Raw genomic sequence first — 13,741 nt, 5'->3', positions numbered from 1 at the left:
TTTTATTGTTAGTTTTACAAGTATAGGGGATTCTTTTCTAATAATTAGTTTTCCCTTATTTAGGCATCCCTCAAGATGAAATGTATAACATGGTCTGGCCTGTCTCCTTCTGTACTGGGAGGAGGTGGGGTAAGACTAGTTATCAATCCACTCTGCATACACTGGCCACTCTTCTTTAAAATATTTTTTCTGTTTAGGTTAGGGCAGCAAGAAGAACAGTGCCAGAGAAATGATGCTTATGACATTAGTTTCAATGATTAAGTGACATTTAATAAGACTTTCTGGCTTCTTCATCTCTACATGTCTAAGTGGAAATTAAAGGAAAAAAAATCTATAAATCTGGGGAAGAAAGGTAAAAAGCATATTCAAGAAAAAAGTCCCAATAAATCTCTGATTTCAGTAAATTTTGAGTAAAAGCAAATACTTCCTTTCTTAAATAGCTTTATGAGAAGATACAACTGTTGCTATAAAACTCAACCTCTATTCAAACTTTCTAAAACAGCCACCATGAAATTTCTATCCAAGTGTCATCTACTCCCTTTCCAATTCATTCGCTACCCTCTATCAGACTGACTTTTCTGTGCCTCTGCTTAAAACCTTTTTATGGACCCCACTGCCCTGAAAATAAGTCAGAATGCCTTAGTACACAACGTACTCATTCTCCCAGAAGTTCTTTTAATGTATCATGTTCTTGCTCAACTCGGGGCTTTTCTCTCCTTCTCTGCCCCCTTGCTTCTCCTGACTAACATCTACTCCTCTCCTCTGAGAAGCCTCCTCTGAGCCCTCAAGGCTGGGCTAAGTGCCCTAACATTGCCCCTCATGTCCAATCTCTTCTAACACGTGCTGTACTGTGACCACCCATGATGTACCTATAGGTTCCCGTTCACTAGACTCCAGTGACCAGACCTTCAATCACTGGATGAATGAATGAATGAATGAACATTAACTGCTAATTTGCAAAGATGAAGCAAGAATTCCTGTAACTTAAAGCATATAATTTTTTAGGCCAATGGATTTGTCTATAGGAGACCTTTAGATGAAAGAAAGGTCCTTTGTCATATCAAATGTCTTTTAATACCCAAAAATAGCAAGTTTATAACATACCTTAGAGTTAGAAGGTAACTGACAATGTGCCTGGGTTGAAGGTCTTGGGCTGACCTATAAAGCACCTCATCGAACCTAAAAGAAAGATGACAGGAGTGGTTGGCAGGGGAAGGCTGGGTGCATATTACACTAAGCTAAGATCTACGATGTAAGGTTGACTTGATATCATTAATGGTAGAAGATATATGAAAAAAGACCTTGTGTAAATTTGAAGGTAAAGGCACATCTTTCTTTCTTACAAGTTCCTTGATGGCAGGTACTTTCTAAATCACCTTGAGATCCCATAGGCCTAGCCCAAAGCAAGGACTCAAATCATGGCTGTTAAATGTACGAAGCCTCTAGCCATGCTTAGGAACATAATCTAGCAAACAGGAGTCTACTCACTGCCAAGAAAACCAGGTTGGCTTATTTTTCCTCACAAATTAGCCAAATGTTAGTAAACTAACCCCTCATCCCAGGAAAGAACCACTGACCACTGTGTGGCAATCAGAGAAATAGGGCTTGTTGTTAACCCTCCATATCCCTTCCAGATATTCATCAGTCTCTCCTGACAAGTCTGGCTTCACCGATAATGCTCATGAGAGCTCAGAAGTATGGTCTCTTGCCCAGTGTATTTGAAGCTGAACTGAAACCAAGAGGCAAATGAAGGGCTTATGGTCTCAGGGATGGTGCACAAAGGCAGGGATCTTCCTTCACTTATCACAGAGGGTGAGAAGATGATCGTTTCTACACTAAAAGGTTATGCTTTTACCAGGCTTTACGTTCTCACACCATGACCTAAAGGGTGTTAGACACCTGGGCTAATTCAATGGTGATAATATTTTTTAAGCCCAAGGATTAGCCGTGAGCATGCCCTCTGTCTGCTCCCAAAGGGCAGGCAATCACTTTTTGGTCACACCTTTGGAAAAGCGCTGTCTAGAGTCACTGGCCTGTTGATTCCAGTGGTCAGCAAACTACAACAGTCATTTCACGGAGCAGAAGCAGACTTGATAATGTTAGGAAACTGTACCTGAGAAGATGCTGGAGAATGGAAACAGACTGTGGCTCTTGTAAGCAAGCAGTGTTGAAGTCATTTAGATAACCGCATCCAAAAGTCTCTTCCAAACTGTTATCACAAGTTTAAACACAACAAAGGATTAAACAAGTCATCCTAGGACTCAGTTGCAAGTGATGAACATCACCTCATAACGCACAGTCTTGCTTTCCTTAATATAGTCCTAGACTCAGAAGCTACCATCATTTGACCCAATGCCTCAGTTTTTCCTAAATCTGTTTCTTCATCTGAAAACAGAGTATACTCTTTGGCAGGGTTATTCTGAGTACTAAATAAGGTAATATACATAAAAGCATTCCGTTTCATAGGTGTGCAATACATAAATGTTTAAAAAACCCCACAAGATCCAAACATAATAAGAGGTCCACTGTACTTCAACTAGTTTTGAATGTGAGATGTCGGAGAAGCCCAGAAAACAGGGCCTTTGGTCTCGGAATCACTCCATCCAGACCCCACCCTGGGAAGGACAGAGCAGCCCAGTGTTTCCCTGCAGGCCCTTCTCACCTGTGGAGGCGGGCGTGTGTGTACTGCAGGAAGACTCCCGTGTCCCCGCGACTCTGGAAAACACGATCCCAGCTGAACTGATAGTCAGATAACAGGAAACCTCTGAAGTCCTAAAATGACAGAGGAAATCTTCAGCGCTGGGATTTGTCCTAGTACCAAATAAAAGGCTCTCCCGGGAAGCAGTCTTCACAGACCTGAATGATGAGGGCTGCGAGCCCCACCCTCTCTGCTGTCTCCTGGGGGTTCTCCAGCTCTCTGGTAGCTAAAATAGACAAAGGCAGCTCCTTTAACCTTGCATGAAACTGTAAAGAATCCGGGACTAAAGTGGAGATAAAACCTGACAAAACCATATGCTGACAGCATCAAGAATAAACAGGTGTACAGCAGGCAATTAACTGTCCTAATGTGGGCTGATTTAACTTTGATAATGATGTTTTCAAGCCTTTGTTAAAAGGGAAGAAACACGAATTTATTTTTCTTACAAATATCCCTTGTAAGACATTAGATAGAGCTGGTACTTATTTTTCCAAAGGTGAAGGTTAAACAAAGCCATAAGGACTTGGGACTTGCTTCTGATTATGGAACACAGGAACTTTGTGCAGGCACTCCAACCGTGGAGTGACAATGCTGAAGCTGCCCAGGAAAAGAGGCTCAGGGTGTATCAATTCCCATTACTAAACTGAGTAACAGCCCAGCAGCAAGTCTAGAAGTTCTGGCACCTTGAATTAGCAAAGCTATTTGTGCCAAGGTTTATGAAAGTTCAATGGAGGGATGGTCATAATACATCACACTGCACAGGAGTCCAGCAAAACATAAAAGTGCACGTAAGTTATGCCTGTAACAACAAAAAAATGAATTCACTCTTAATAGAAGCCATGTTCTGTAGCATCCTCAATCGAATCTCATTTAGAACATCTTCCAGAAAAGTAACGTCTCCTCTTCGCGTCTTCATTCCCTGCACTACCCCAAAGGGCACGTGCTGGCACCTAAAATGGAGCAGGCACTTAGTTCACTGAAAAGGAGCTGGTGATCAAAGAATATAACAACAATACCCTTATAGAGAATAGTCTTAACTTCAACTCTCATAGAGAGGTTTTAAAAAATAAATTGAAATATGCTGTGGCGTATGCCACAGAAGATGTTAAACACACAGCTTCATTTCATAATCACTAGCATATGATTAAATTACTAGTTACCTTTATGAAAAAAAGGAGATGGGAATTAAGAATTTTGAAAATCAAGCCACTGAGAGATGTCTAATAAAACCATTTATTAAATGTTTATAAGCTAGAAATTAATATAACCAGGACAAAAATTAGCACAAAGAACAAATCTGTTTTTTCTAACATCTAACACTAACATCTTGAAACAAAGAAGTGAAGTTTGAATGAAAATCTTTAACAATTTGCTACATTTTTGGACATGGCTGACCTAGCAAAACTTTAATCTTGAGCAGGCAATTAAGAACATGCAGACAGTACGGTACCTTTCTGCCCAGGCATATCCCATGATCTGCAGCATTTGGAACACTTGCTGAAAATGCTTTTTTTGCCCTTTGTCTGTCTTGAGAAAAATATGTATTTAAAATAAAAGAACACTGATAAGTTAATCTACAATAGGTTGGACATAAATCAAATTAAAATGTTTGAGTTTTGACAGACTAGAGTCACTGTCAGTGGATATGTTTTAAATAAGCACACAAGGCGGATGCCACCAGAAGAAGGTCTAAGGTGAGTCCTCTAAAAGAGAAGGAAGTAATAAGAGCTGCAGCACTCCACTGAGTCAGGAGGGAATATGAAATTTAACCTTCTGAGTATTCTATCTAAATTCCTCCTCTCTCAGCTCTTATGACCTTTATCTCCAAGAAGGCCAAAGCTAAGCTCTAAAAAGATATTTAATAGCAACTTTTTTTTTCCTTCCGGGAAAGGGAGGTTGCACACAGAAAGAAAGGAAGGGAAGAGGAGACTAGAATATTACTCAGCATAAAAGGAACAAACTATTGACACATGCAATAGTTCGGGTGGATCTCAAGGGCATTCATTATGCTGAGTGAAAACAGCCAACCTCAAAATTTTACCTAATGTGGTTCCATTTATATAACATTCTCAAAGTGACAAAACGGTATGATGGAGAACAGAGCAGTGGTTGCCAGTGGTTAGGGTTGGAGGAACGCATGATTATTAAGTGGTTGCCATAAGAGAGGCTGTTTTGTGATGGAACAGTTTTGTATTCTGAATGTGGTGATGGTTACATGAATCTACACGTGATAAAATTTCATACCCCCCTCCACCATGCCCATACACAAGCGTGTGTAAAAACTGGTGAAATTTAACTAAGGTCTCTACCAATGTTAGTTTCCTGGTATAGACAAAGTATCATGGTTATGTAAGATATTATCTTTGGAGAAGACTGAAGGCTACATGGAAACTCTACCATTTTGAAACTTCTGTGAGTCCTAAAATATTTAAAATAGAAAGTTATTTTTAAAAAATGCATTATAGTGACATGTACATATTTGTTACACATAACCATTCATTTGGGTAATTTTTGTTTTTTTTTTTTTTACTATGAAGCAATGTGAACTTTTTAATTTTTAAGTTTTTTTTTTTAAACAGTGTTTGCCACCATACATACACTTAACATTGAATCCTTTCTATAGTTTGAGAAAATTATTTTTTCCTAGTTTTTCAACAAGGCATTCAATTTCTATCTTTGCAGTTTTCATGAAGTAGGGATCATAACCTTTTGTTCTTTATTGTGATTACTTACCACATAAATCATTTTATCAAAATTATACTTGTCCATTCGATCTATAGCAGCTGCAAGATCTCTGAAAAAAACGGCCATAGATTAAGAGTTACTAAGCAGATCTGGGTAATAATTTGTTTTACCTATTTAATAGTAATGAGGCTTTTCTCATTAAGAACTACTGTTATTCCAAGCCTCGGGTATAGTACCCATGCTTATATAATCCCAGTACCATACTTTGATACAAAGTAGTAATAACAAAAACAGCTTTGGGAAAAGAATTATGAAAGTGCTGTGAAAAGATCAAAAATAAATAAAAGCTCTGGCACAAGTAGTAATAATAACTAAATAGCTCTAGGCAAGGTGTTTGTAGGTAAATGTTTTATGATTTGTTAACTAAGCCTCTACTGGAAAGAATTACCTTCCTGTCACTTTTCTGCAATATACTTTCTTAAAGAACATATTTAAAACATAGGTGATATAGTATCTTCTAGCTACTCTTCCAACGTCTTGGATCATTCGAAAGCAATACTTTCTAAAGCATTTAAAAAGACCATAAATTCCTTTGACAAAAATTCCACTTACCTCTTATCTCTGGTTAAGGACAAAATACCCAGTTTGCACACAGTACAGAATATTTAAAAACAAACCATAAACTATAAAATTTTAAGTGAAAAATTTTAGGTGAAAATTATTTAAATATTGAATTTTAAAATTAGAGCTAATTAACTTGTGGAGAATATAGTTAATAACTATGTAATATCTTTGTATGGTGACATATCATAACTAGACTCACCATGGTGATCATTTTGAATATATAGAAATACCAAATCACTATGTTGTGTAACAGGAACTAACATAGTGTTGTAGGTCAATTATAATTCAAAACCAAACAAACTCATAGAAAAAGAGACAGGATTTGTAGAATTTCAGAGGCAAGGGATAGAGAGAGGGGGAATTGGATGAAGGTGGTCAAAAGGTACAAACTCCCAGTTATAAGATAAATAAGTACTAGGGATGTAAAGTACAAAATGATAAATAGAATTAACACTGCTGTATGTTATATATGAAAGTTAATGTTAAGAGAGTAAACCCTAAGAGTTCTCATCACAAGAAAAATTTTTTTCTATTTCTTTAGTTTTGTTATCTATATGAAACTATGTTCACTAAACTTATTGTGATAATCATTTCGTGACGTATGTAAGTCAAATCATTATACATCTTACACAGTGCTGTATGCCAATTATATCTCAATAAAACTGCAAGAAGAAAAAAAGCTATTTTTGCTTAACAATGCATGACACTGGGAGGATTTTGAGGATTTTTAAAGTTCCTAGATCTTTTGAAATGTTGGGGATCATCAAAATGTCATTGGTACCTACTTCAGGATCCTGATATAACAGAGCAAACGCCCCCTGCATTGTAAGCGTGGAGTCTTAACCCCTGGACCACCAGGGAAGTCCCCAGAGCATGTGTTCTGAATGGAGGCAAAAACTGTCTCGTGAGGGACAAAAAAATCTTACTCTATTTATGTATAAAGCACATATATGCATACAATACATACAGACACATCTGTGGTGTTAAAATTTCATGAGGATGGGCAAGTATAAAAAATATGGCTAAAAAGGCTCCTGAGAAGGGTTATAATTTAAAAAAAGGCTGTAAAACACTGATACAGATTATCCCAAAAACAAAGTCACAAATATACACCCCCATTATATTTTTTGATTTGAGCCAAGCACAAAACAAAGAAAAACTTTTTGATCCAAAGAAAAAGAGATGAATATAAGAAAAAGTCCTAGGTTGAGTTTGTAGAACCTGAATTTGAAAGCCGGAGAGGGCTTCCCTGGTGGTACAGTGGTTAAGAATCCGCCTACCAATGCAGGGGATACGGATTCGAGCCCTGGCCCAGGAAGATCCTACATGCCTCAGAGCAACTAAGCCCATGCGCCACAACTACTAAGCCTGACTCTAGAGCCTGTGAGCCACAACTACTGAGCCCGTGTGTCACAACTACTGAAGCCTGCACTCTAGAGCCCGCGAGCCACAACTACCAAGCCTGTGCTCTAGAGCCTGTGAGCCACAACTACTGAAGCCTGCGTGCCTCGAGCCCGTGCTCCACAACAGGAGAAGCCACCGCAATGACAAGCCCACACACCGCAATGAAGAGTAGTGCCCCCTCGCCACAACTAGAGAAAGCCCGCGCGCAGCAATGAAGACCCAACACAGCCAAAAATAAATATAAATAAAATAAATAAATTAAAAAATAAAAAGCCGGAAGAAATGCCAGGTCATTTAGTTCAGGTCTCTCTTTTCACAAAGTAGGGAACCATGGCCCAGAGAGGTTAAGTGATGGTCACGGTCTCAGAACAAAAATTCAGGTCTCCAGCCTCACCCTGTGCTCGTCAGTATCCTCCTGCATTTTTCTTTGTCTGTTATAACAACTCCCTTAATTTACAACCACACACATAGCTGTATTCTATAAGGAACCCATTGAAAGGACAGAAACAACTACAGTTAGAGCAAGGTGAAAAATCAAACATTTCAACAAGTGGCAAAAAGATGATTCTCCCAAAGAAAAAAGGGAAAGTATAGGCATTAAGGTAAATAAACAGAAAATGACCTAATGATAGCCCCCAAAAAGATACCAGATAAGGACAGTTAATAAGGATAGTTATAGAGTCTTTATGACATGGAGCCTCTATTCTGAGCAGACACATTTCTTTTTTTTATTTGAGTATAGTTGACTTACAATATTGTGTTAGTTTCAGTGATTCCGTATTTTTGCAGATTATATTCCACTATAGTTTATTACAAGATAATGAATTTAATTCCCTGTTGCTTACATGAGTAAACACACTTCTTATAACCACTACTCAAAGGTTTATTTAATCTGTCCAGCAATAATTAGCTGGCACAAAAAAAATTTTCTACTGTATATTTTTTTGTATCTAGAAAAAGAAATGTACCTCTTAAATATACAGGGTCTTCTCATTTCCTAACTCCAATTGTATGGAATTGATAAAGAGAAATGCCAAAAAGTAACAGAAAATAAGAATGATTTTTCTAAGGGACAGTAAGAGAGGCAGATGGTTGTTTAAAGTTGTTTGGGAAAAAAATGATGGTAGTTAACAACAACAACAAAATATCATTAACTATGCTACAAAAGTGGTTTGTGATCCAACATAAAATTCTAGCCCGGGAGACACTAGAACCTTTTGCTAGCAGTGCTTGAGTATGGCCATGTTTGCCTGTGTGGCTTTTTTATGGTCCTGTCTTCTCCTTCCTATTAGCTTTGTCCCAGAAGTAAGTGTGCTTGATAAACCCAGTTCTTACTGATTAACAGAGACTGCTCCTTTCCACAGGGGTTGGTCATGGAGACAGATGAAAAAATATAAGCGGCATGGCCTACTTCTCCCTCGGTCTATTTTACCACAGTCTGAATGAGGACTGGTACTTATATGCACATAAGATGATCTTTACAGAGTGAGGATACCACTGAGCCAACATGAGCACCTTTTAGTATACATTTTCTGTCAATATGCAATTATAAAATATTTATAGTTGGCTATGAGGTACTTCAATTTTATAGTTTGTAGAACAATGTATTCACCTGTGGAAATCCTATGATGTTTAACTAACTGTAATCAGTTTTTCAGTTACTCTTCCGATGATATTACACCTTTCCAGAAACTATAAATGGCCACAAATAGAAATTCAATAAAAATATTTTGAGCGATGAGAACAAAAGATTTTAGAAATCAGGATTTGGTAACAGTTTTGAGAATAAAATGATTGTCTTAGCATTAATCCTAGAACAAAGAATGTGAAGTCATGCATTCTAATGATGAGGGTCACACAAGACACACACCTGGTTGCATAGAGAGACGTCCCATCACTTCGCATTACAGTACAAATTGAGGAGGGGTCACCATTCCCTGACAGATCCACTACAGCTGTGCCTTTTCTAGAAATGCAAAAAGGTAACTCTGAAACAACATAATGAATTAAAACCATTAATAGTATAGTATTTATAACATTATCTTTGGCAAACCAGAAGCTATTTTTATTATTAAGCAGCAATAACTGGTGTAACGAACAATGAAGAAAAATAAGAAGGAATCTGACCTTGAATGAATCTATTAAGAGTAGGTATTTTGTAATTAATATTTACTTATCTTTTTAAATTCTGTACTCTGGATGAAGTACTTAAAGTCTTTAACATAACTAGTTGAAAAATGAGATATCAACTTCAGTTTAACCATGAAACATCATGTTCTTCTTCTAATCCAAGTTACTGTAACACTCAACATTGGGATAATTTTTAACATGCAAGAAAGTACCCTTGAGTAATAAAACCATAGAATTTTGTTACTATCTTTCCTGCCCGATGAAAAATTAGAATCTGCATATGGCGATCTAAAAATTTTCCTTAAGGACATTACTGAGGATGTCGTGAGCCACATTCTCCATGTCTTTCTTATAAGGATGACGAGCTCTTTGTTACTATGAAAAATGGCACATTTTTAAAAATTAATTTTTATTGGACTATGGTTGCTTTACAGTGTTGTGTTAGCCTCCACCGCACAACAAAATGAATCAGCCATACACATGCAGATATCCTCTCCCTTTTGGACTTCCCTCCCATTTAGGTAGGCGTTCCCTGTGCTATACAGTACGTTCCCATCGGTTGTCTACTTTATACATAGCATCAATAATGTATATGTGTCAATCTCAGTCCCCCAATTCCTCCCTCCCCACCCCTTCCCGCCTTGGTATCCGTACATTTGTTCTCTACGTCTGTGTCTCTATTTACACTTTGCAAATAAGATCATCTATATCATTTTTCTAGATTCCACATATATACATTATATATTTGCTTTTCTCTTTCTGACTTACTTCACTCTGTATGACACTCTCTAGGTCTGTCCACATCTCTACAAATGACCCCATTTCATTCCTTTTTATGGCTGAGTAATATTCCATTGTATATATGTACCACATCTTCTTTATCCATTCCTCTGTCTATGGACATTTAGGTTGCTTCCATGTCCTGGCTATTGTAAATAGAGCTGCAATGAACATTGGGGTGCATGTGTCTTTTTGAATTATGGTTTCCTCTGGGTATATGCCCAGTAGTGGGATTGCTGGATCATATGGTAGTTCTATTTTTAGTTTTTTAAGGAACCTCCATACTGTTTTCCATAGTGGCTGTTATCAATTTACATTCCCACCAACAGTTTATGAGGGTTCCCCTTTCTCCACACCCTCTCCAGCATTTATTGTTTGTAGATTTTTTGATGATGGTCATTCTGATCGGTGTCAGGTGATACGTCGTTGTACTTTTGATTTGCATTTCTCTAATAATTAGTGATGTTGAGAATCTTTTCATGTGTCTGCTGGCCATCTGGAAAAATGGCATTTCTAAGCAACTGGTTTGCTTCTGTGTTACACATGGCTGGGCTCCTATGAATGGTGCCATTTCTGTTTGGCTGACAGGAAACTCAAAGCTAAATTAGAAATCTACCTTAAGCAAAGAAGCAGAATCCCAGTGTGTGTTACACGATGTACTAATATTATCCCTGACGTCCTATTATTTTTTCTGCCCTGCTTCTTGATTTCCTCGTTTTACTCTTTCAAAAGCTCAGGGTTGTAGTATACCTTTTTAAAAAAACTTATTTAAGACCTTTATTAACAGGTGCTTGCAGTTTGTTGACTTTTTGAAAAAATCAGGCTGTAAACTTTTATTATAAATTAAAAATGAGGTTCTTAAAAATCTCAACTCGACCAGATATGAAAGAATTTAAAAACCTTTAAAGGTGTATTGAGAAAATCCAGGTTTTTTTTTTTTTTTTAAAAAACACGTTTGTCATTACCAAAAGAGACGTCTTTAGGTAAAAATAATAAAACCCCCATACTGCACAGATAACGCAGATAGTTCTGGTTATCCGGTCAACAGGCAAAAAGCAAGCACTTTAGTCTTTAGCTCCAATCTTCTGTTCATTTCTTATTGCTGGAATTTCATATTCATTTCTTCTTGTTGGATGACGAAACCGGATGATGGTAGAGATGGTAAGCCGGCATTTACTCAGCCCCGCCCTGCTCAGTCTCAGGAGCGCACAAATTCTCAGCTGGTGGATCGGCTGCTTTTGTCTCTTTACCATTTTGTGGTTTAGGGTTTTCTGGGAGTCTGCGCCTGTAATTGAAGTTGCGGCGGTAGCAACGTTGAGGTGGCTGCCGACCTGACCTTGCGTCTCATCTCCTTGATCTTCCTTATCTTCTTCACTGCCGTCCTCTCTGCGCTGTCTTTGGCGAGGAGGGCCCCTGCAGAATGGTGGTCTATAACCCCGATACACGTTCTGTCTCACTGGTCTACCTTGTTCTCCTGCACCCTGGATGTCAGCACCCTCCATCACCTCTCCCTGCACAGGAGGGTGGAACGCTGTGGTCGACCCCCATAGGCTCTCCGCACGCCCATAGGCTCTCGGCACACAGTAAGGTGGGTGCCTGCGCCTGCGGTAGGGCCGGCGCTGTCGGGCCTGGCTTTCGGGGGCGCTCTCGGTTCCCTCCGTCTTTTCCCCACTCTCGCTGTTCCGGTAATTCTGCTGGAGGTGGCTTGGAGGACCCCTGCAACGCGGAGAGCGGCTGTGATGGTTACGGGCTGGTGCACGTGTACCGCCTTGCGCTGGACCCCCAGGGCCTGCAACGTCTGCTGCTCCGCACCCTCTTCTCCTTCAGCGACATGGAGCTCCGCAGCCTCTCCGTCCCCTACGCCGCGAAGGCACTTCCCGGGTGCTTCTTCTTTACGGCAGTCCGGTGTACACATACATCTTCCTTGGTGTCGTTCCTGTTGCTGAAGCCATATCTTACACTGAACCATTTTATGTTCCCAGAACCTTTGCTGCGATGACCTTCTTGTCCCCGCCGGCAGGCGCCGCCGATGTGAGGCCGCCCGGGCCACCGCTCCGGCGCCGCTGCGCGTCGTGCCGGGCTCTGTGTCGGCAGCGCTGAGGGTGGCGGCCGGGTCTCGACCTCGCTGCTCACGGCTGCGGCTCCTCCCCGGCTGTGATGGCAACCAGGCCGGCGGCGGCGGTGAGGCTGCTCGGGGCTCTCTGGGGGCCGCTCTCCGCTCCCGCTACCCATCGAACTCAGTACACCTGTTTTTATAAACTGCTTTAAATCCTTTTGGAACAGGATGGAATCTTTTTAAAAAGGCAGGGTTGAGTACAAAGAGGTCTATTTCCCTCTTCCAGTTATACCATTATCAGCTTGTGTGACCTTAGGCAGGTCACTTATACTTTCTGTGCTTGTTTCCTCATATGTAACGACAAGATAATATTCTTTCTCCCAAGCTTACCAGGATTTTGCTACGGCAGCAAGAGACAGCATCTGGGAAAGTACTCTGAAGAGCAAAAAGCACTGTAAAAAATGCCAGGAAGGCTGCACACGACCTTCTGCTGTCCCTACTGAGAGAAAACATCAATACCAACTTCAAAGCAGAATGAATAACTTTCTAAAGAATAGTAACCTGATCATACATTGTTTTCTGTAGGAGTCCTTTACTGTCCAGCAACTTTAAGACTTCTTGAGATTTTTCACGATAAAATGATTCTCCTGAATATTCATCAAAGTGTACTCCTAGACGCTAAAAGGATTTGGAAACAAAAGAAAAAAAAGTTACGCATGTGTCCTATTATCTTACCCTAAGACAAAATACGATGTTCTACAGTCTGTCAGACAGATGGGGAAAATAAGAATGAAATCAAGTCACTCCGTGACTCAAGCCTTCCTAACGGCTCCCCCGCACGGTCAAGCCCTCACAGTGGTACTGTGCTGTCCAACATGGGAGTTGCCAGACACAAATGGCTATTCAAATTCAAATTACGGAAAATCGAAGATTTACTTTCTCAGTTACGCTACTCACACTTCAAGTGCTCAATGGCCACATGTGGCTAGAGGCTACCATAGTGGACAGCAGAGATCCAGAACGTTTCCACTGCAGCAGGAAGCTACACTGGACAGCCCTGGAAAAGGTCCTACATCCCGCCCCACTCTACAACCTCTTCAACCTCCTCTTACTTTTCTTCATCTTGCTTCCTTACTCCAGCCATGTGGGATCTTTGCTGAAACTCTCTTCAGACAGCACACCTGATCTCACCCCCTCCCCTGCTTCACTTTTCTCCATACATCATCACCACCTAACAGACTGTATATGTTCTTGTTGAATTTGCACTGCCTTGAATTTGTTTAATCTGCTGTGTCCATGCTGGAGTGTAAAGTCCATGAGAAAAGAACTTGTATCTCTTTTATTCACTGTTGTATTTCTCCCAC

The 13,741-nt window shown here is 39.8% G+C and overlaps 1 protein-coding gene and 1 pseudogene across 2 annotated transcripts in view; both read right to left on the bottom strand.

Moving 5' to 3' along the window:
- RARS2 (arginyl-tRNA synthetase 2, mitochondrial) overlaps nt 1–13,741 on the bottom strand; it is an 86,730-nt gene that overhangs the window by 1,054 nt on the left and 71,935 nt on the right. For both annotated transcript variants that reach the window (XM_068550867.1, XM_068550868.1), the window contains 9 exons: nt 12,949–13,055; nt 9,282–9,377; nt 5,432–5,492; nt 4,149–4,225; nt 3,524–3,648; nt 2,857–2,924; nt 2,663–2,772; nt 2,114–2,209; nt 1,105–1,179 (listed from right to left, as the gene is read on the bottom strand). In XM_068550867.1, the coding sequence (XP_068406968.1) occupies nt 1,105–1,179; nt 2,114–2,209; nt 2,663–2,772; nt 2,857–2,924; nt 3,524–3,648; nt 4,149–4,225; nt 5,432–5,492; nt 9,282–9,377; nt 12,949–13,055 (815 nt within the window). The remainder of the gene's footprint in view (nt 1–1,104; nt 1,180–2,113; nt 2,210–2,662; nt 2,773–2,856; nt 2,925–3,523; nt 3,649–4,148; nt 4,226–5,431; nt 5,493–9,281; nt 9,378–12,948; nt 13,056–13,741) is intronic.
- Nucleotides 11,415–12,890, bottom strand: LOC137769700 (Y-box-binding protein 1 pseudogene; annotated as a pseudogene).

Source organism: Eschrichtius robustus, chromosome 9, assembly GCF_028021215.1.
Source record: "Eschrichtius robustus isolate mEscRob2 chromosome 9, mEscRob2.pri, whole genome shotgun sequence".
NCBI lineage: Eukaryota > Metazoa > Chordata > Mammalia > Artiodactyla > Eschrichtiidae > Eschrichtius > Eschrichtius robustus.
Note: the sequence above shows the minus strand (reverse complement) of the source record. Positions and strands in the feature narration are given on the sequence as shown.